Source organism: Xenopus laevis, chromosome 3S (assembly GCF_017654675.1).
Source record: "Xenopus laevis strain J_2021 chromosome 3S, Xenopus_laevis_v10.1, whole genome shotgun sequence".
NCBI classification, from domain to species: Eukaryota; Metazoa; Chordata; class Amphibia; order Anura; family Pipidae; genus Xenopus; species Xenopus laevis.
The window spans coordinates 2,406,079-2,428,301 of NC_054376.1; the positions used below are offsets into that span (position 1 = coordinate 2,406,079).

At 40.3% G+C, this 22,223-nt stretch overlaps 1 protein-coding gene across 6 annotated transcripts in view; it reads left to right on the forward strand.

The window, feature by feature from the left end:
- Positions 1-8,399: 8,399 nt before the first annotated feature.
- scube1.S (signal peptide, CUB domain, EGF-like 1 S homeolog) overlaps positions 8,400-22,223 on the forward strand; it is a 140,092-nt gene continuing 126,268 nt past the window's right edge. For 5 of the 6 annotated variants that reach the window (XM_041587859.1, XM_041587860.1, XM_041587862.1 and 2 more), the window contains exons 1-2: positions 8,400-8,559; positions 15,014-15,136. In XM_041587859.1, coding sequence (XP_041443793.1) covers positions 8,475-8,559; positions 15,014-15,136 — 208 coding nt within the window. In that variant the 5' untranslated portion in view covers positions 8,400-8,474. The remainder of the gene's footprint in view (positions 8,560-15,013; positions 15,137-22,223) is intronic. The other variant, XM_041587864.1, reaches the window with a different exon arrangement.

Below are 22,223 nucleotides of genomic sequence, written 5' to 3' on the forward strand. Positions count from 1 at the left end.
CCTGCACCAAAATGTTCCAAATCTTCTCTCCCGCTTTGATCTTTGTGCAAATTTGCTGTTGTTTCATTTTACATTGCATTTTTACAACACAATAGTAGGAGAATGTATATTTATGATAAAGCTACAAGTGTGTATATAATGTGAAAATACAGAAAACGCCAATTACTGTTTATAATATCTACCGCCATCTTTCCCCCTGTCCCAGTGACACCCCCATATCATATATGAACATAATGTAAGTGTATAATATATAGGCACAGCCCCCCATCTTTCCTCTGTCACCCCCATATCATATATGCACATAATGTAAGTGTATAATATATAGGCACAGCCCCCCATCTTTCCCCTGTCACCCCCATATCATATATGCACATAATGTAAGTGTATAATATATAGGCACAGCCCCCATCTTTCCCCTGTCACCCCCATATCATATATGCACATAATGTAAGTGTATAATATATAGGTACAGCCCCCCATCTTTCCCCTGTCACCCCCCATATCATATATGTACATAATGTAAGTGTATAATATATAGGCACAGTCCCCCATCTTTCCCCTGTCACCCCCATATCATATATGCACATAATGTAAGTGTATAATATATAGGCACAGCCCCCCATCTTTCCTCTGTCACCCCCATATCATATATGCACATAATGTAAGTGTATAATATATAGGTACAGCCCCCCATCTTTCCCCTGTCACCCCCATATCATATATGCACATAATGTAAGTGTATAATATATAGGTACAGCCCCCCATCTTTCCCCTGTCACCCCCCATATCATATATGTACATAATGTAAGTGTATAATATATAGGCACAGTCCCCCATCTTTCCCCTGTCACCCCCATATCATATATGTACATAATGTAAGTGTATAATATATAGGCACAGTCCCCCATCTTTCCCCTGTCACCCCCATATCATATATGCACATAATGTAAGTGTATAATATATAGGCACAGCCCCCCATCTTTCCTCTGTCACCCCCATATCATATATGCACATAATGTAAGTGTATAATATATAGGCACAGCCCCCCATCTTTCCTCTGTCACTCCCATATCATATATGCACATAATGTAAGTGTGTAATATATAGGCACAGCCCCCCCATCTTTCCCCTGTCACCCCCATATCATATATGCACATAATGTAAGTGTATAATATATAGGCACAGCCCCCCATCTTTCCCCTGTCACCCCCATATCATATATGCACATAATGTAAGTGTATAATATATAGGCACAGCCCCCCATCTTTCCCCTGTCACCCCCATATCATATATGCACATAATGTAAGTGTATAATATATAGGCACAGCCCCCCCATCTTTCCCCTGTCACCCCCATATCATATATGCACATAATGTAAGTGTATAATATATAGGCACAGCCCCCATCTTTCCCTGTCACCCCCATATCATATATGCACATAATGTAAGTGTATAATATACAGGCACAGCCCCCCATCTTTCCCCTGTCACCCCCATATCATATATGCACATAATGTAAGTGTATAATATATAGGCACAGCCCCCCATCTTTCCTCTGTCACCCCCATATCATATATGCACATAATGTAAGTGTATAATATATAGGCACAGCCCCCCATCTTTCCTCTGTCACCCCCATATCATATATGCACATAATGTAAGTGTATAATATATAGGCACAGCCCCCCATCTTTCCCCTGTCACCCCCATATCATATATGCACATAATGTAAGTGTATAATATACAGGCACAGCCCCCATCTTTCCCCTGTCACCCCCATATCATATATGCACATAATGTAAGTGTATAATATATAGGCACAGCCCCCATCTTTCCCCTGTCACCCCCATATCATATATGCACATAATGTAAGTGTATAATATATAGGCACAGCCCCCCATCTTTCCCTTGTCACCCCCATATCATATATGCACATAATGTAAGTGTATAATATATAGGCACAGCCCCCCATCTTTCCCCTGTCACCCCCATATCATATATGCACATAATGTAAGTGTATAATATATAGGCACAGCCCCCCATCTTTCCCCTGTCACCCCCATATCATATATGCACATAATGTAAGTGTATAATATATAGGCACAGCCCCCCATAAAGTTGAATGTTCATGTCTCTAGTGTTTCAGACTGGCAGCTCAGTGATCGAGGAGCAACTGTTACAATTTGATACATTTAGTTGATACATTTAGTTGATACATTGCTCGGCCCTATGTGTGGAATATTAGCAACTATTGTATCAAGTCTAACAGCTGCCTTTAATAAAACTCAAAATTAAGAGATGTATCAACTAAATGTATCAATTTAGAACAGTTAATGGGTCGGTGACCCCCCCCCTCCCAGAGCTGCATTAGAAGGTGAAAAATGAAACACAATTTACACTTCAATTTATTTCAATTTACACTTCAGTATTAGAAAAACAATCACAAATAGAAAATACAAAGTAATCGGAAAAAAGGCCTTATTTCTGGTGAACCGTCTGAAACCAACTGAACTGAAAAACGTGTTTTGAAGGTGAACAACCCCTTTAAAAGTCTATTGAACTTCAAGATAAGCTGTAACATTGATTTTCTCCTCTCAAACAGTAGATGTAAATATTCTTCCTTTAGATCTGAGATCCAAAAAGTAAATCCTTTTTTTAAATTGCGGCGCACAATCCTTCCTATATTGTGTACTGTAAAATGGAAACAACATACATAGAGGACAAAAATGACTTGTCACTCCACAACCAGGACCTGCTATGGCCAAACAAACCAACAATGTGCCAAAACCTCAGGGACAAAGCCCCTTACAGGACTCCTGTCAGCCCCCTTGTGCAATATACAATGTCTTTATATCTAAATATCCATATAAAGCCAATGGTAATGTTTGGTGAGGGAGGAATAATGGTCTTGATTTCCATGATTTAGTCCCCTAGTTGCAGTGAAAGCTTGATGATACAGGGGACATTCCTGCCATTTCTGTGCTTCCTACTTTATGGAACAGGCAAGACTGATACCTCTTTCAACGTTACAATTTAAAATGTACGATTAAAAAAAAAATGTACATTTTTGTGACCATTAAATGCACAGTGGAACTCACAGTTGCCATCTTCCGGCTTTGAGTTTAGTCTTTGGGTCTCTTCACTGACATGAAGCCTGACGTCGCAGGAATCAGGAATCCCAAGACTAAGGGGTAAATTTATCAAAGAGTGAAGTTCCGCCACTAGAGTGAAATTTCGCAGCTCTCAATTAATTTCTATGGGATTTTGAAAGGCGTATTTACCAATAGGTGAAAGTTCACCCTTTGATAAATACGCCTTTAAAATCCCATAGAAATAAATGGAGAGTGGCGAAATTTCACTCTAGTGAAATACCTTCACTATTAACTCCACTCTTTGATAAATATACCCCCATATGAAGAGCTGGAAGATGGCGACTAGGAGCAGCGCTGCTCTGCATTTAAGGGTCAGTATTTTTTAAAGGGTTTTTTTTTTTATACTAAAACACGTCATAGACGTAGACTCCATTTAAAGCAAATAATTCAGATTTTTAAAAATGATTTCCTTTTTCTCTATAATAATAAGACAGTGCATTGTACTTGATCCCAACTAAGATATAATTAATCCTTATTGGAAGCAAAACCAGACTATTGGCTTTATTTAATGTTTAAATTATTTCTTTGTAGACTTAAGGCATGGAGAGCCAAGACCCCTTACCTGGCAAACTCAAGGCCCTGAGTAATCTGGATAACAGGTCTCATACCTGTGTGTACAATGTAGAACACCCTCTAATTTAATCTTTTTATGGAATGCCCAGTGGAAGATTAAGGCACATGCTCTCATAAGCTATGGCCTTGGAGCTGATAAAACAGTTCAGAGTTCTATTCCACTCAATGAATATCACTAATGGGCTGAGGAGGATCCAGCCTGCCTACATTCATACAGAACTTCTCATACTGGGGTCATCCCAAGTGGGGCTTCACCTTACAGGCAGTGGACCCTTTGTAAGCACTACGGGGGGCCAGATACATTCCTTGCCCAAGAGTGGGAGGGGCACTTGCTATCATGCAACCAAAGGCATTGCTGCATTACAAAAATGACATTTTTCAAAAAGTCTTGGGGTATAGCCACCATATATTTGCCAAGGAGAGTATATGTAAATGACTACCCCTGGCTATTTTTATATTGTGATTTCATACTCTTTGTCTACTGCCAAAAATACTGTGACGTGTTCCTTCTCCTCCCTGCAGCCAAGATTCCTGTTGGATGCATCAATAATCCATCAGAGCCAGACTTTAAGGAACAAATCCATCTTTTTAGTATAAAAGAAAGATCAATTGAACCTTGTGTTGTCTACAGAGAACTTCATACAGTAAGTATAGATATATACAGCATTAATTCAGGTCATGTGGGGTCATCTGTACTTTAAACCTTAGGTGGCATTTACGCTCAGGTGGCATTTCCTCACAAAAAGCGGCTCCTGGTAACTTTAACAGCTGAATTCCCAGGTTTTAAACCTGAAACTCAGCTCTTGTCATGTATGAGAGTGCAATTGTATGCTCTGCACTAGCCATGGATGGCATCACGGGACCCGCCTCAGGGCAGAATCGTTCCTGTGTATGAGATGTATACAAGGTGTTAGATACACAAAATCAGACCCTTCCACTTCTGAGTGGCATTGGCCTATAAGCAGTATCAATATATAACATTTAGAGGAGTCCTATTGTGTGAAAAACAAGAATGTACCAATGAATTATACTTTTATAGATATAGAAGGAATGTGGTTAAAACAAGTATGGCTGATCAGCAGCTAGGAGGACCTGATAGGGAACTGAAGTGTGTAACTGCAGGGCTGTGACTGGCTGTGCTTCTGGCAGGGGCCCTTAGGACACATCCACCCCTCATTTGAAACACTAATAGGGACCATAGCAGATCTATAGGGAGCTCCATTTTTAAGGATTATATTAAGTTTTAGCCCAAAGTAAAACCAGCGCAATCGGTTTAAACCTGGCCTTGGGTAACTATAGGATGGTCAGAGAAATGACAAGATTGTATAGGAGGTTGGTGGTATAATGAATAGATTTAGAGTGGGGACCTGCTGGATGTGGATGGGAAAATGACTGCAAGTCAAATAAGTAATGGGTCTGGATTGCATAGTTACTGGATATGGGTGCAGAAATTAAAGTATATGTACAACATGTGGGTGGAGAAATTATAGGATGTGGGTGGGGAAATTATAGGATGTGGGTGGAGAAATTATAGGATGTGGGTGGAGAAATTATAGGATGTGCGTGGGGAAATGATAGGATGTGGGTAGAGAAATTATAGGATGTGGGTAGAGAAATTATAGGATGTGGGTAGGGAAATTATAGGATGTGGGTGGGGAAATGATAGGATGTGGGTGGGGAAATGATAGGATGTGGGTGGGGATAGGATGTGGGTGGGGAAATCATAGGATGTGGGTAGAGAAATTATAGGATGTGGGTGGGGAAATTATAGGATGTGGGTGGGGAAATTATAGGATGTGGATGGGGAAATTATAGGATGTGGGTGGGGAAATTATAGGATGTGGATGGGGAAATTATAGGATGTGGGTAGAGAAATTATAGGATGTGGGTGGGGAAATTATAGGATGTGGGTGGGGAAATTATAGGATGTGGGTGGGGAAATTATAGGATGTGGGTGGGGAAATTATAGGATGTGGGTAGGGAAATTATAGGATGTGGTGGGGAAATTATAGGATGTGGGTAGAGAAATTATAGGATGTGGGGAGGGGAAATTACAAGATCAGTTTAGAATGTGGGCGGGAACATATGGGATGTGTATCATTGGGATTACTTGGGCATATCTGGGATATCTGTATGTTGGGCCCTCATGCTGCTAAACATTTGACCTATTTCATGGCCATTCCTTATTTCCATGAGATAATAGGCTAAATAGATGGAATAATAGATTATAGTATGTTAAGAAAAGAGACTAGGAGAATAGATGTTGAGTAATGAGAAGAAGAATAATAGTACTGAGAGTGGGCCCCTGGTCTAAGGTTTTTGGTGGGCCCCTGGTGTCCCAGACTGACACTGGGCTGACATGGGTTTGGGCAGGTGGTGAGTTTAGCTGCAAGTATTGCTAGACCTGTTATGTTAACCAGCAGTACCAGTTTCCATTTAGGAACAAGACCTAAAGGAGGGAGCAGTGGGAATAAAAAGGAAGCTCTAGTGACAAAAAGAAAATGGGGTGTAAGGATTAAAGAGCAGAGAAACTCTAACAAAGAGTTAGAGGTGAACTCAGTGGAAGGCAAGGGGGCCTTCAATGACTGGCTGGGGGATTGCGGGCAAGTACAAGCCAGTGGCTACTGCAGTAGAGTTGAGTGGCAAGTATCCACAAGATAATTAGCCGGAGCAGCAGGGGGGCTCCAGCCAGCAAATAGCAGCTGTAAATCTGGATAAATGGTTTGAGGAATTCAGCTATTTACAAAGATTTAGTAGAGCAAATAAACCGCAATCCCACCCCTTGTCTCCCCTCCTCACCTTCACACTGTTTTCCTTCTCCCTTATAAACAGGTTTGCAAATACATTTGTAAGATTTCGGGGTGTTCTGGCAGATGGCATCAATGTGGCAGTCGTCCGTTCCCTCCGCACACTCATCACTGTCTGTCAGACAAGAACAAGGAAGGCATTTCATGCATCAATATATATATATATACACACAAGTGTATGAGCTGAAGCCCTCCAGCGGTTGTACAACTAAAACTCCCAAGCACAGGGTGATTGACTTGACTTGCCATCAAGGGATCTTGTGGCCCCTGCAGCCGTGGTTAAAGGGGTGGTTCACCTTTAAGTTAACTTTTGACAAGATGAAGCGATATTCTCAAGAATCTAATGTAAGTGACATCATATCCTGTATGCCAAAGTCATAAAAAAAGACAAAAAGCTGGCGTTTTTTTTTCCATATTTTAATGTGGCATTATCATTAAAAGTTAAAACTGTTAAATATATTTGTTTTAACCATTTGAAGGTCATGCTACATTTGTTTTAGGGTGGGTTCATGTCTAGGACATTAGAGGATCTGTTTTGTCTTTATTTTGCTTCCTCGGACATTTGTAATAATAAGCATTTGCAGCAACATCACTGATAAAGACATATATAGTGAATAAAGTAAAGTTATGGAGGAGTTTCATGACCATGTTTTTATACAGCTCATGGAACTCGAGTTAACTTCTAATATACTCATATTTTACAACTGGGGGTACTTTATTTATTATAATACACAAGTTTTAGTGAGTCATGTGACAGAAATGACATCAGAACTCACCGTTTATAACTGATGACATCAGAACTCACCGTTTATAAGGATATAATTTACAAGATATTCATGGCTTTTGTGTATTATATATATATATATATATATATGACCTATATGTACCCGCCCTATTTAAATTGACATTAGCATGTGTGTGTTAACGAAGTTTCATTAAGTAACGCTAGCGAAAGTTCGTTTAGAAATGCCCATGCTGACTAATTTGCGTCTGATGCAGTTGCACAAAGTGTGGCAGAGCCTTCCCAGGCGTAAATCTGCCCATTAATGAATTTAACCCAATGATGTAGACTTTGTTGGCTCCTCTGTTTAAACCCAATGGGCTCATGCTCAGTGCTCTCATGTCACATTGTAACCCCTTAGAGGCCAAATATACTCCTTGTGTGCCAAGAAATTGCTGTGATTACCCAAATCACAAATACTGCACTAATAACAAAACAGCCAATTAGACTGAGACAGTTGCACATTTTTTGGAATCTCGTGCCAATTGCAGGGAAATCTCAAAGAAACGATGCATATGTATGTATGTATGTATGTATATTTCTATTTGTAAAGTGCTCCTTGAGGGCAAAGCACTGTACAACAAAACAATAAATTAGTAGTAACAAACAAGGGGTCATTGGAATTAAAAAGTAACAATAAGTGCATTATTAGAATACAATGTTCAGTTTGCTGCTTTACTCTGAACAATAGAGGAAAAGGAAGGCAATTCCGGGCACTAAGAGGTTAACGGCAGTCCCTGGGAATGTGTGGTATGTTACCAATCCAGTGGCAGTGGGTTAGTACAACACAGAGCTACGATTCACACTGTCCTGGGAGAAGCCAAAGGGCTAATGGCAAGTGAAAAAGGCAGAGGGAATTTTAGACTGACAGGCTGACCCTCTATAAAACTGCCTGAGTGTCTTTATAGCCCTTCGGGGCTGTGGGAAAAAAAACATCAATGGGAAGAGGAGAAAGTCTTGAGGGCTGCTGAGTGGTGCATCTCCACTAGCTCCTCCCACTTTGCTTTGGAATTGGCTGATCCGGCTGCGGTGCCTCCCTCTCTCCAGTTCCTCAGCCAATGATGTGGGGTCTGTCAGTCGGTCAGGCTTATTCGCTCTGTGCTTGTCAGTAGTGTGTGTGGCTCTTACCCCAGGAGGCTGCTTTGGGTTCTACTGCTGTGCCATGGGGGCTGTCCGTCTGTCCTTCTACCTGTGTCTGTCTCTCAGTCTCATCTACACCAGCCTGGCAGGAAGCGCAGGACTCCCAGGTAAGGAACAGACAAACTTTCCTAGGGAAATGGCTCACAGGGAAAAGGGACCGGCTTATCCAAATAGGGTTGGCTCAGTATAAAAGGCATCAGTTTATGTGAAAAAGACTTGTATCACAAGGTTTCAGTAGTTAAACTTGGGGGGAAAGGCACCAACTCTTGGGACTGGCTTAATGGTTAATATGATATAGCCCTAAAGACTGGCTTTTGTTAAAGGCTAAAGGGGTCCTCTAAAAGGGACCCCTTTTTTATACGTTGTGCCTTGAATGAGACTGGCTCATGTGAAAGTGACTTGCACTGGGGCTAGTTTTTATTCCTATTTGTATGCACTGCTTTACATCCATCATTCCTATCAGTCCCTGCACCGATGGAACTTACAATCTATATGGTCTCTACCACATTCAAACACAGTAGGGTCCGTTTTACCAGGAGCCAGTTAACCTGCCGGGGTACCCCGAGGAAAAACCACACAGTAAACAGGTCTGCTTCATTTAATAGTGACTTGAACGGAGTCCTGTGAGTGGGACTAGATCATGTGGAAGTGACTTGCATTTTGTTCTATCAGTGGAACTGGCTCACATAAAACTGACTTGATTTGGGTTTTGTGAGTGAGACTGGTTCATGGGAAAGTGACTTGATTTGGATTCTGTGAGTTGAACTGGCTCACATAAAACTGACTTGATTTGGGTTTTGTGAGTGGGACTGGTTCATGGGAAAGTGACTTGCATTTTGTCCTGTGAGTGGGATTGGTTCACGTAAAAGTAACTTGATTTGGGTTCTGTGAGTGGAACTGGCTCACATAAAACTGACTTGATTTGGGTTTTGTGAGTGAGACTGGTTCATGTGAATGTGAATTGCATTTTGTCCTGTTAATGGGACTGGCTCTTGTGAAAGTGAATTGATTTGGGTTCTGTGAGTGGGACTGGCTCACATAAATGTGACTTGATTGTGGGACTGGTTCATGGTAAAGTGACTTGCATTTTGTCCTGTGAGTGGGACTGGCTGAAGTGAAATTGACTTGCACTTTATATTGTGACATGTGAAATAGACTTGTGCTTTGTCCTGGCTCATGTAATTGTGACTTGACCTGGGTCCTGTAAAAGGGACTGGCTCCTGTAATAATGGCCGTGAGTCCTGTGAGTGGGGCTAGCTCGTGTAATCGTGACCTGCATTTCGCCCTGTGTGGGACTGGCTTATGTGAAGGATTTATGTACTGGTCTATGGAAAAGGGACTGACTTAAAGAGAAATGGAATGTACTGGCCCTTGCAAAGACACTGACATTGTGTAATATAGAAGTATATAGATGATATCATTAACATGTGATAAATGCAATAATGACCCGGCGCGCTGATAACTGGAAATATTGCTGATTAAATGAATGTTTATTCCAATGCTCCCCCTCATGGCAGTGAAAGTTCAGCCGAGCAGTGTATGTGCCAGTGGATGGTCAGTGAAACAGGACTTGATGTGATGCAGTCGGACTCGGAGCTATAAATAGGGCCCATCCAAATCTCACGGACTCCTGGACTCCTACACAAGAGACTGACAGGGAAATGAATGGAAACTTCTCTCTGACATTCTAAGATCTATTCGTGTCTATTTGCCCCATCCCTTATCCCGGTGTGAGGTGTTGATTTAGAAGTCACGTTTCCCAATGTGGGATTTCACTGCATGAATTCCACCCCCCTCAGGCCAGAATCAAGACTTTCCCCACTCAATCGAATGTGACTCGTTCAGATCCTATTGCAGAATTCACTTGAGAGAACCTTTCTCTCTATCTTTTCCCGGATAATCTCAGCTTGATGGGCCTGTAACATACTTTCTGCTGTATTATTATTATTATTATTTTGTATGTGTTTTAAAAGACTTTCTTTATTATGCGGATTGGGGGGGGAGAAAAAAAAAAAAAACGTGCAGATTTCCCATGAAACCCTGCTCTTGATTTCAAACAACCTTTTCCTGCAATCTGCTAATTGTAATTGCCGGCAAGAAAAAGACAGCGGCATAATTGTGTTTTTTTTAGCAGTTCCACGTCGTGTCCTGGACACAATTTTGATTATTTATTTAGCGTATAATCTCCTCTGTGGCTACACGTCCCTCCCTCTATACAGAGAGCCCCAGATGTGAATGTGCCTTTAAATTGCAAAGGGGACAATTAAAAGTGTATTTCCAACAGGCTCAACTTCAATATTGACCTAGAGGCATTAATCAATAGCCTTGGGTCACATTATTTTTTTCCCACAGCCCCGAAGGGCTTGAAAGACACTCAGGCAGTCTTATAGAGGGTCAGCCTGTCAGTCTAAAATTCCCTCTGCCTTTTTCACTTGCCATTAACCCTTTGTGTTCTCCCAGGACAGTGTGAACCGTAGCTCTGTGTTGTACTACCCCACTGCCACTGGATTGGTAAAATACCACACATTCCCAGGGACTGCCGTTAACCTCTTAGTGCCCGGAATTGGCTTCCCTTTTTCCTTTTCTCTATTGTTCAGTGTAAAGCAGCAAACTGCAACGTTTTCCCTGCAACTGCCATGAGCAGGGTGTAAATACAGAGGAAGCAGACCCTGTAGTTGCAGGGGGCCCAGGAGGTATAGGGAAAACTATACCCCTCAAACAATGTGGGTCTCTCTAAAAAGCTCATATGTAAAAGCCTGCTACATATATATAAACCATTTTCATAATAATATACTTTTTTAAGTAGTACGTGCCATTGGGTAATCCTAAATAGAAAACTGTCATTTTAAAAAATAAGGGCCGCCCCCTGGGATCGTATGATTCACGTGCACACAAACAAAGAAACAGTTAGAGCTGCAGTATTTCTGGTCAGGTGATCTCTTCCTGTTACAGTTAGAGTTGCTGTATTTATGGTCAGGTGATCTCTTCCTGTTACAGTTAGAGCTGCAGTATTTCTGGTCAGGTGATCTCTTCCTGTTACAGTTTAGAGCTGCAGTATTTCTGGTCAGGTGATCTCTTCCTGTTACAGTTAGAACTGCAGTATTTCTGCTCAGGTGATCTCTTCCTGTTACAGTTTAGAGCTGCAGTATTTCTGGTCATGTGATCTCTTCCTGTTACAGTTAGAGCTGCAGTATTTATGGTCAGGTGATCTCTTCCTGTTACAGTTAGAGCTGCAGTATTTCTGGTCAGGTGATCTCTTCCTGTTACAGTTTAGAGCTGCAGTATTTCTGGTCAGGTGATCTCTTCCTGTTACAGTTAGAGCTGCAGTATTTCTGGTCAGGTGATCTCTTCCTGTTACAGTTTAGAGCTGCAGTATTTCTGGTCATGTGATCTCTTCCTGTTACAGTTAGAGCTGCAGTATTTATGGTCAGGTGATCTCTTCCTGTTACAGTTAGAGCTGCAGTATTTCTGGTCAGGTGATCTCTTCCTGTTACAGTTAGAGCTGCAGTATTTCTGGTCAGGTGATCTCTTCCTGTTCAATTAGAGCTGCAGTATTTCTGGTCAGGTGATCTCTTCCTGTTACAGTTAGAGCTGCAGTATTTCTGGTCAGGTGATCTCTTCCTGTTCAGTTAGAGCTGCAGTATATCTGGTCAGGTGATCTCTTCTGTTACAGTTAGAGCTGCAGTATTTATGGTCAGGTGATCTCTTCCTGTTACAGTTAGAGTTGCAGTATTTCTGGTCAGGTGATCTCTTCCTGTTACAGTTAGAGCTGCAGTATTTATGGTCAGGTGATCTCTTCCTGTTACAGTTAGAGCTGCAGTATTTATGGTCAGGTGATCTCTTCCTGTTACAGTTAGAGCTGCAGTATTTCTGGTCAGGTGATCTCTTCCTGTTACAGTTAGAGCTGCAGTATTTCTGGTCAGGTGATCTCTTCCTGTTACAGTTAGAGCTGCAGTATTTCTGTTCAGGTGATCTCTTCCTGTTACAGTTAGAGCTGCAGTATTTCTGGTCAGGTGATCTCTTCCTGTTACAGTTAGAGTTGCGGTATTTCTGGTCAGGTGATCTCTTCCTGTTACAGTTAGAGTTGCAGTATTTCTGGTCAGGTGGTCTCTTTCTGTTACAGTTAGAGCTGCAGTATTTCTGGTCAGGTGATCTCTTCCTTTTACAGTTAGAGCTGCAGTATTTCTGGTCAGGTGATCTCTTCCTGTTACAGTTAGAGCTGCAGTATTTCTGGTCAGGTGATCTCTTCCTGTTTCAGTTAGAGCTGCAGTATTTCTGGTCAGGTGATCTCTGGGGAAGCACACAGACCATCATGAAATGGTGGCTCAAGGCAAGAGATGTAAAAGGGCAATATTTACTTAAATATATATTCTAGTTTAATAAGTCTCTTTAATATGCCACTTAATTTGATACAAACTATCTGTTGCTCAAGTATTCATTTGGGGGGTATAGTTTTCCTTTAATGAGCAATTTTAACATATATTGGTAAAACAGTACAACCTCTGGATATGTTTGGGGCCCTAAAATGAATTTGCTGTGGGGCCCAGTAACATCTAGTTACGCCACTGGGAATGAGCTTTCAAAAATGTGCAAATTGGCCTTTATTTATTTGGCCTCTAAGGGGTAAAAATGTGACATGAGAGTGCTGTGTATGAGCCCATCCGAGTTTAAACAGTGAGCTCTGAGGAGCCAACAAAGTCTTCTCCATCGTCAGGGAGAGAGTGATCCGGTCAGGGCTTTATTGGCAGCGTATTACACCTCACAACCAATACTAAAGGCAAAATCCAGGGATATTCTGGTTAAACTGAGCAAACTCATGATGTGGGGATTTTACATTGACTCACAACTGACATTTTTTTTAATGACAAATTACCGGTCACTATCGAAAAATTAAAAGGGGAGAAGAAAGCAATTTCCACCTGAACACACACACAGCAGGGGGCTATTTGTGTATTGTACAGGTATGGGACCTGTTATCCAGAATGCTCGGGACCTGGGGTTTTCCGGATAACAGATCTTTTCATAATTTGGATCTTCATCTACTAGAAAATCATATAAACATGAAATAAACCCAATTGGCTGGTTTTGCCTCCAATAAGGATTAATTATATCTTAGTTGGGATCAAGTACATGGTACAGGTATGGGACCTATTATCCAGAATGCTCGGGACCTGGGGTTTTCCGGATAACAGTTCTTTCCATAATTTAGATCTTCATCTACTAGAAAATCATATAAACATTAAATAAACCCAATAGGCTGGTTTTGCCTCCAATAAGGATTAATTATATCTTAGTTGGGATCAAGTACAAGCGACTGTTTTATTATTACACACAAAAAGGAAATATTTTTAAAATATTTTGATTATCTGATTATAATGAAGTGTATGGGAGACGGCCGTTCCGTAATTCTGGATAACAGGTTTCCGGATAACGGTTCCTATACCTGTTGTTTTTGTGTTTTTTGCCGTAAGGCCCTGCTTAGTTCTTTTAATACAGGGGACCTGTTATCCAGAATGCTCAGGACCTGGGGTTTTCTGTATAATGGATATTTCTGTAATCTGGATCTTCATACCTTAAATCTAAACATTAAATAAAGCCAATAGGCTGGTTTTGCCTCCAATAAGGATTAATTATATCTTAGTTGGTATCAAGTACAAGCTACTGTTTTATTATCACACAAAAAAGGAAATCTGGAAAAATTTGGATTATTTGGATAAAATAGGAAACGACCTTTCCGTAATCTGAGCTTTCTGGATAATGGGTTTTCCCATACCTGTACTGTGATCATGTAATATGATATTGTTATCAAGCATTGCCTTTATGTCTTACTAATAACTGAAAATGTCACCTTTTTTTTTTTCTTTTTCAAAAGGCCAGTAAAAGTGGCACTGGCTGATCTTCAATGGATCCCGAGGGTTGCCATCTAATGGCCTGGTCGGTAAAAATGATGGTTGATCCCAATGTTATTAATAGGGTATTTTTTTTATTAATAGGATTTTTCCAGAAAAGGTGGCAACCCTACCTACATGCTCAGACCAAGGGATAGTCAGGTCAAAATTGCCCAAACTGCCTGATTAAAGGTGGCCATACACGGATAGATCCGCTCGTTTGGCGATGTCGCCAAACGAGCGGATCTCCCTCCGATATGCCCACCTTGAGGTGGGCAATATCGGGCTGATCCGATCGTGGGCCCTAGGGTAGCGTTCGCCAAACGGGCGGTCGGATCGCGGGACCGCATCAACGAACAGATGCGGCCGCGATCCGACGGGATTTTTAACCCCATCCGATCGAGATCTGGCCGACTTTCGGCCAGATCTCGATCGGGGAAGCCCGTCGGGGGCCCCCATACACGGGCCAATAAGCTGCCGACTTGGTCTGTCGGCAGCTTTTATCGGCCCGTGTATGGCCACCTTAAGTCTGGGCACGTATGTGACATTCTAGGCAGGATCTAGTGACGTATCCGCTGCTACAAATTTTAGTTGTAGGGTTTCAGCTCATACACTTGTGTATATATATTTATATATTGATGCATGAAATGCCTTCCTTGTTCTTGTCCGACAGACAGTGATGAGTGTGCGGAGGGAACGGACGACTGCCACATTGATGCCATCTGCCAGAACACCCCGAAATCTTACAAATGTATTTGCAAACCTGGTTATAAGGGAGAAGGAAAACAGTGTGAAGGTGAGGAGGGGAGACAAGGGGTGGGATTGCGGTTTATTTGCTCTACTAAATCTTTGTAAATAGCTGAATTCCTCAAACCATTTATCCAGATTTACAGCTGCTATTTGCTGGCTGGAGCCCCCCTGCTGCTCCGGCTAATTATCTTGTGGATACTTGCCACTCAACTCTACTGCAGTAGCCACTGGCTTGTACTTGCCCGCAATCCCCAGCCAGTCATTGAAGGCCCCCTTGCCTTCAGTTAGAGTTTCTCTGTTCTTTAATCCCTACACCCCATTTTCTTTTTTTTCTTTTCCTTTACTTCCCACTTCTCTCCTCCTTTAGGTCTTGTTCCCAAATGGAAACTGGTAGGCTCTTTTTCCCCATAAATATATATATATATATAGTGAATAAAGTACCCCCTCTTGTAAATTATAAGGATATTATAAGTTACCGAGGAGTTTCATGACCATATAAAAACACGAGGCCAAAGGGGTACTTTATTTATTATAATACACAAGATTCAGTGAGTCATGTGACAGAAATGACATCACTACTCACCGTTTATAACTAATGACATCACTACTCACCGTTTATAAGGATATAATTAACAAGATATTCTATATATATTATATAGTGAATAAAGTACCCCCTCTTGTAAAATATAAGGATATTATAAGTTACCGAGGCGTTTCATGACCATATAAAAACACGAGGCCGAAGGCCGAGTGTTTTTATACAGGTCATGGAACTCCGAGGTAACTTCTAATATCCTCATATTTTGCAACAGGGGGTACTTTATTTATTATAATACACAAATTTCAGTGAGTCATGTGACAGAAATGACATCAGAACTCACCGTTTATAACTGATGACATCAGAACTCACCGTTTATAAGGATATAATTTACAAGATATTCATGGCTTTTGTGTATTATATATAAATATATTCCAAGGGATGCCAGCACTCACGAAAAAAGTAATATAAATGTCTGGGTGCACGGCCAAAAAATTAATTATTCAAAACAAAAAAGAAGGTCAGCACTCACAGGTCTTAAGAATATCAAATAATAAATTTATTTAGGAACTATGGACTAACGTTTCGGCCCCACCTGAGAAAGGCCCCGGGTGGGGCCTAAACGTTAGTCCATAGTTCCTAAATAATCCATATGGAGTTCGGCTGGTATATGGTTCTTGTTGAAGGTATTTCCAGTGGATAATTTGTGCTGAATTAAGTTTTCGATGGACACGATTTTATTTCACTGAGATATCAAAAAGTATTTTTGCAATTTTCTGGTTGTTGGGGCCAAAATCCCCCTAGCAACCATGCACTGATTTAAATAAGAGACTGGAATATGATTAGGAGAGGGCCGACGTAGAAAGATGAGTAATAAAATGTAACAATAACAATAGTCTAACGGAGTATTTGCTTTTAGAAGGGGTCACTGACCCCGATTTGAAAGCTGGAAAGAGTCCGACAAAAAAGGCAAATAATTCAAAAACTATTTAAAACATTTGAAGGTCATTTGCTTAGAATTAGACATTCTACAACATTCTAAAATGTAACTCAAAGCTGAGCCACCCCTTTAAAACAGTTTATTTATCCCTTTCTGTACTTTGGACAATAAAAGCTCTTCTCTAGATCTTCTTCATCTGGTTTTAGGAGTCAGAACCAGCAGGGTAGAGAATATAAACAGGCAGTTAGTCCAGCTTTATGAGCAATTACCTTTATAAATAACTGTAAACCATTAACAATGTCATGTGTATTGGAAGGTTTCCCTTCGTTAAAAGTGAAATGCTGTTTGCCTTGTCAGTATTACACATTAGTTGGTCAATGAAATAGAAGTTTGTAACTCACACTACTCCAGCCACCCCAACCATAGTTCAGTTCATTGCTTGGACCCTTTATCTGGAAAACCCCATGTCCCCCATGATAATAGATTCCATGCCTGGTTAAATGTGAGTCTGTGTGATTCACTACAATATGATTTGTCTAGTTGCACACCAACGTTGCAAGGATCCATGGATGTGAGTCACATTCAAGCTGTAGCAACTGTCACAACTGTCCCGATTTTGACAGCTCACTCCGCAATCTCGTGTTTGTATTAAAAAGCCAATAATAAGCAACTTTTCAATTATTCTTCATTATTTATTTTTTTATAGTTTTTAAAATATTTATTTTTTTCTCCTGACTATTTTCAGCTTTCAAATGGGGGTCATTGACCCCGGCTAAAAACAAACAAATGCTCTGTAAGGCTACAAATGTATTGCTGCTTTTTATTACTTTATTAGGCCTCTCCTATTCATATTTTAGTCTCTTATTCAGATCAGTGCATGGTTGCTAGGGGAATTAGAATCCTAGCAACCAGATGGCTGAAACTACAAACTGGAGAGCTGCTGAATAAAAAGCTAAATAACTCAAAAACCACAAATAATAAAAAATGTAAACCAAATACAAATTGTCTCAGAATATCCCTCTCTACATCATACTAACAGTTAACTCAAAGGTGAACAACCCCCAACCAGTGCAGACCCTATGCGATATATTTTTGGGATAATATGGGATAATGGGATAATATTTTTGGACAACAGGTGCCTTTTAAAGGACAATTTCAGTGTTGACAATTTTTTGGAATTCTCTGTTCCCATGATTCTTTCCTTTCTGCTTGCGTGTTAGTTTAGACAAGTTCTATAAGTTTAATGTCTCACGGGTGACTTTCCCCACAGTAGATAAATTGCAGCAACCCCTATGTGACTAATTGCCCCCCACAGGTAATTGCCCTCCCATTGGCTGGTGATCCCATTACAGCACAGTAACTAGTTGATATTAGCGTAACCTAGTGGCATACTGTAACCTTGTGTCTCTGTTTCCTGATCTGACCTCCCATTTGACTATGACTTGGTATTTGAAACCACAAAAATTGCTCTATGACTGATTGGGGGCAACATTACACGGGATACAAAACAGGGAGAAGGGGCCCCTACTATTACTTACCCACAATCATTTCCATTAAATTATTGGTAAAGAACTTGGTTAGTTGTTAAGTCACTGGTCTGCAACGCTTGAAGTTGCACTAAATCACTGATCCTTGGAACTACCAGTTTATGAACTGTTTTATCTTCCTGCTCTAAAATTAATTGTGAGCTCTGCAGTCCAGGGATCTACTGTGCCTGCTTATAACATGTAGCACTCATAGAGACTTATAGAGAATTGCTGGGCCTGAGAGAGAGAGACTGCTCATTGCTCAGCCTGGAGATTTCTCATGTGCTTTACACATATCTCGCCCTGGAGATCTGATTTTCATCGTGTCCGTCCACCAGCTTTTCTTTGGAAATACATCCGTGTTAAATAATTGCATTCGTTTATGTTTAAACCCACCGTGCAATGAAAACAGGAATTTCTGTTTATAAATGTAGCGCTTTTATACGTTTCTCTTTAAATGTATATGAAGGGGTAAGTAAGAGCTTTGGTGCTGATGTTTCGGCAGCCGTTGAGGTGGGTGATTAAATGTATGTCCCCCTGTTAAGGGGACTTTGCTCCTCTAAGGAAGGGTTGGAGGCCCATTGGTTGTTTGTCGCCCTCAAAGGTATTACATTGGATCTTTTATCTGGAATCCCATTATCTGGTATTATGAGAAGGCCATCTCCCATAGACTTAATTTTAAAGGAGAAGGAAAGCTACTGAATCAGTTTATTGCCAATAGATTAGCCATAATAGTGCAAGCTATAACACTATATTTATTCTACAGAATGCTTTACACCATACCAGAGTAAACAACTCTAGAAGCTGTCAGTTTGTTTAGGATAGCAGCTACAATATTAGCTTGGTGTGACATCACTTCCTGCCTGGTTTTCTCCCTGCTCACTCATAGCTCTGGGCTCAGATTACAGCAGGGAGGGGAGAGAGGAACAAACTGAGCATGCTCAAGCCCTAGCCCTGGAGGTTTAAGCTGAAAACAGTTAGTCTGATACAGAAGCCCATGAGTACACAATAGAAGGAAAGAAATGTGCTGTTTGTTTTGTCAGTGGACTCAGAGCAGCATTTGGGCTAAATGGCTTTCTGACGTGGCCTCAAATATTCTCCTGCCCCATTCCAGAATCATGAATTTATTTGATGGTCGAATTAGCTGTTGTATAGTGCCCTTATGTATACTGCTGAGAAATATGATGGTACTTTATATAAATGTATAAATAAACGGAATAAAAAAAGCGGTTACATTAGTCCCTGTGCCCATACATGTTACTAACCCGTATACAAGCACCAAGTGAACCCTACAAATAAACAGAGGATATTTTCCTTCAAAGTTGCTGGTTCTTGTTTTTTTTCCCTTCTTTTTTTCTTTTTTTGGAATGATACAGTGCAGCTGGAATTTTGCTGTAACAGTGCCTTGTGATTTTAACCCTGATTGTAACCCTTTGATGAACTTTCTAGAAGACTTTACAGCCACGATTAGGTATCATGTTGCATGCTGGCGCATAAAGAATGGATTCGCGTTGAGTCTTAAAAACATGGTCTTTAAAAATGTATTGTACGATCCACTAAACGGCTAATGATATCCGCATTATGTGTATTGGTTTGTATGAGCCTCTGCTACAATGGACGTGGGGAAGCTGTTTGTTGATTGTAAGTTGTATTCCCATATGATCATTGAGTAAATCCATGTGACTAATTAAACCGCTTGCAATTAGAGGGTGCAATTAAACCACAACAGCACTGGTGTAATTGGAGTTGCTCTGTACCTTATTACATACACTAAGTGGCAACAGCTAGAGGCACATTTATCGAAGGTCGAATTTCGAATTCATGGGAGTTTTTAAAAACTCCCATAAACCTCAAAATTCAAGGAAATTGAAAATTATTAAAAAGCTTGAATTGGTGCAACTCGGGTGAATAGGATCAACATGAAAACCCGAATCAAATTCGATTAGAATTTAAAAAAACTTGGATCATCGAGTAAATTCATGTGACTAATTAAACCGCTTGCTATTAGAGGGTGCAATTAAAGCACAACAGCACTGGTGTAATTATAGTTGATCTATGGCAACAGCTAGATGCACATTTATCAAAGGCTACATTTTTGAATTCATGTGAGTTTTTAAAAATGGCCTATTTCATGGCCATTCCCTATTTCTAGGCTAAATTTAAAAAAAAAAAAGAGGCTAAATAGATGGAATAATAGATTATAGTATGTAAAGAAAAGAGAGTAGGAAAATAGAGGTTGAGCGAAGAGAGGAAGAAAAATAGTACTGAGAGTGGGTTCTTGGTCTAAGGTTTTAGGGGTGGGCCCCCGGTCTATGGTTTTTTGGGTGGGCCCCTGGTGTCCCAGTCCGATGCTGAACTCGGGTGAATGGGATCGACACAAAAACTCATATCTAATTCGATACGAATTTAAAAAACTCAAATAAAGAACTCCAAATTGAACCCTGGACGTCTCCCATTAACTTAAACAGAAATTCGGTGGGGTTTAGTTGGCGAATAGTCAAATTTGAGTTATTAAAGGGCCAGAGTATGATAAATCTTGAAAATCAAATTAGAATTTTTTTTAAAAAACTCTAATTGAATTTGAATAACTCCCTAGTCAAATTTGACCGTTTTGACCATAACATTTTTTTAATTCGACCCTTGATAAATCTGCCCCCCAAATGTCGGTTTCTCCATAAATAATACGATATTTTAGTTCTGATTTAAGTTTTATTTGCTCACGCTAAGAGTAAAATAATACTATAAACAGCAGCACAAGCCCTCGGAGGGTTTCCATCCCCTCTAATGGAATAAAATGAGGATGAAGATTTGCTGGCGGAATGTGATGAACCTAGATGGCTATGAACGGGTGCAGTTGAAGAACCTGGTTAGAATGATTATTCTGGATGCTGGAAACTGGACATGGATGCTCAAAAGGACAAGTGGGAACCTGCTTAACATCTCTTCAAAGGATATTTGGAGCTGTCCATGATAAGAACTACTGGAAGATACAGATGGATACATAGCTAGGGGCCAAGGACATTAACACTAAGCTGAGAGGATGGACTGCATTCTGGAGAAGGTCCTCCATACCTGGTCAAAAGGTCCACTGTTCAGTGGGATGTCCCAGAAAGAGGTGGCTGGTGATGTTAAGTTGGACTTGAGCAAGCTTGGAGTGTGGAGCTCATTGTGGCTACTGATGTCAGAAGAGGCCGAGGGACTTGATTAGTGGATGAGCCCAATGTGGTCTTGAACAATGGTGGCTGTTTGCAAGGTTCATGTGAAAAGAATTCATTTTAAGCTGTTCATTGGTTTCGTCTAAGAACCAATAGGCTAAACTAGAGAATATTTGCAGCATTTTAGAGACTAGGGGGCATATTTATCAAGGGTCGAATTAAAAAATGCATTTTTTTAATGGCCTAAACGTTCAAAATCCACTAGGACTAGGTAATTATTCAAATTCTATTCGAGTTTTTAAAAAATCAGAATTCGATTTTCAAGATTTTATCATATTCTGGCCATTTATCCTGGGATCAATTTGGAGTTGCTTGCAGCCTTTTTTTTTTTTTCGGAGAAAAAACTCGAATCGAGTTATTAAAACTTGATTCAAGTTTTTGTGATGATCCTATTCACCCGACTTGTGATTTATTTAATAAGTTTCAATCGGTCGATTTCCGAGTTTATGGCAGTTTTTAAAATTCGACCTTTGATTAATGTGCCTCTCTGAGTACAACTTTGCTTATAAGAGGTAATACTTAAAATCCATCATATAATATCATATAAAATATGATACTTAAATATATCTATATGTGGTCTCTTTGTATCTCTCTATATGGTTCATTTTCTTCATTATCATCTTTCTCTAACCTGAAACAATAGCAGTATAGAATGTTTTAGATTGAAGTTTTTTTTCATGAGTGATTATATCAAACAAATATGGTTCAAATGGGCTTCCGTTCGTGCATAAAATGTTAATATTTGTGCTTGAGAAATAGAATGATGCGATGTGTACCGGTACTTTAGAAACTGAGAGGCAAATCAGTCTTAATGTTCTCTTTGCAATTTGGCAGCTCCCACTTATAAATACAAATGTATAAATGTAGAATATGTCTTTGACTCCCCCATAGTAGAGCATTGTGCTATCATCTAT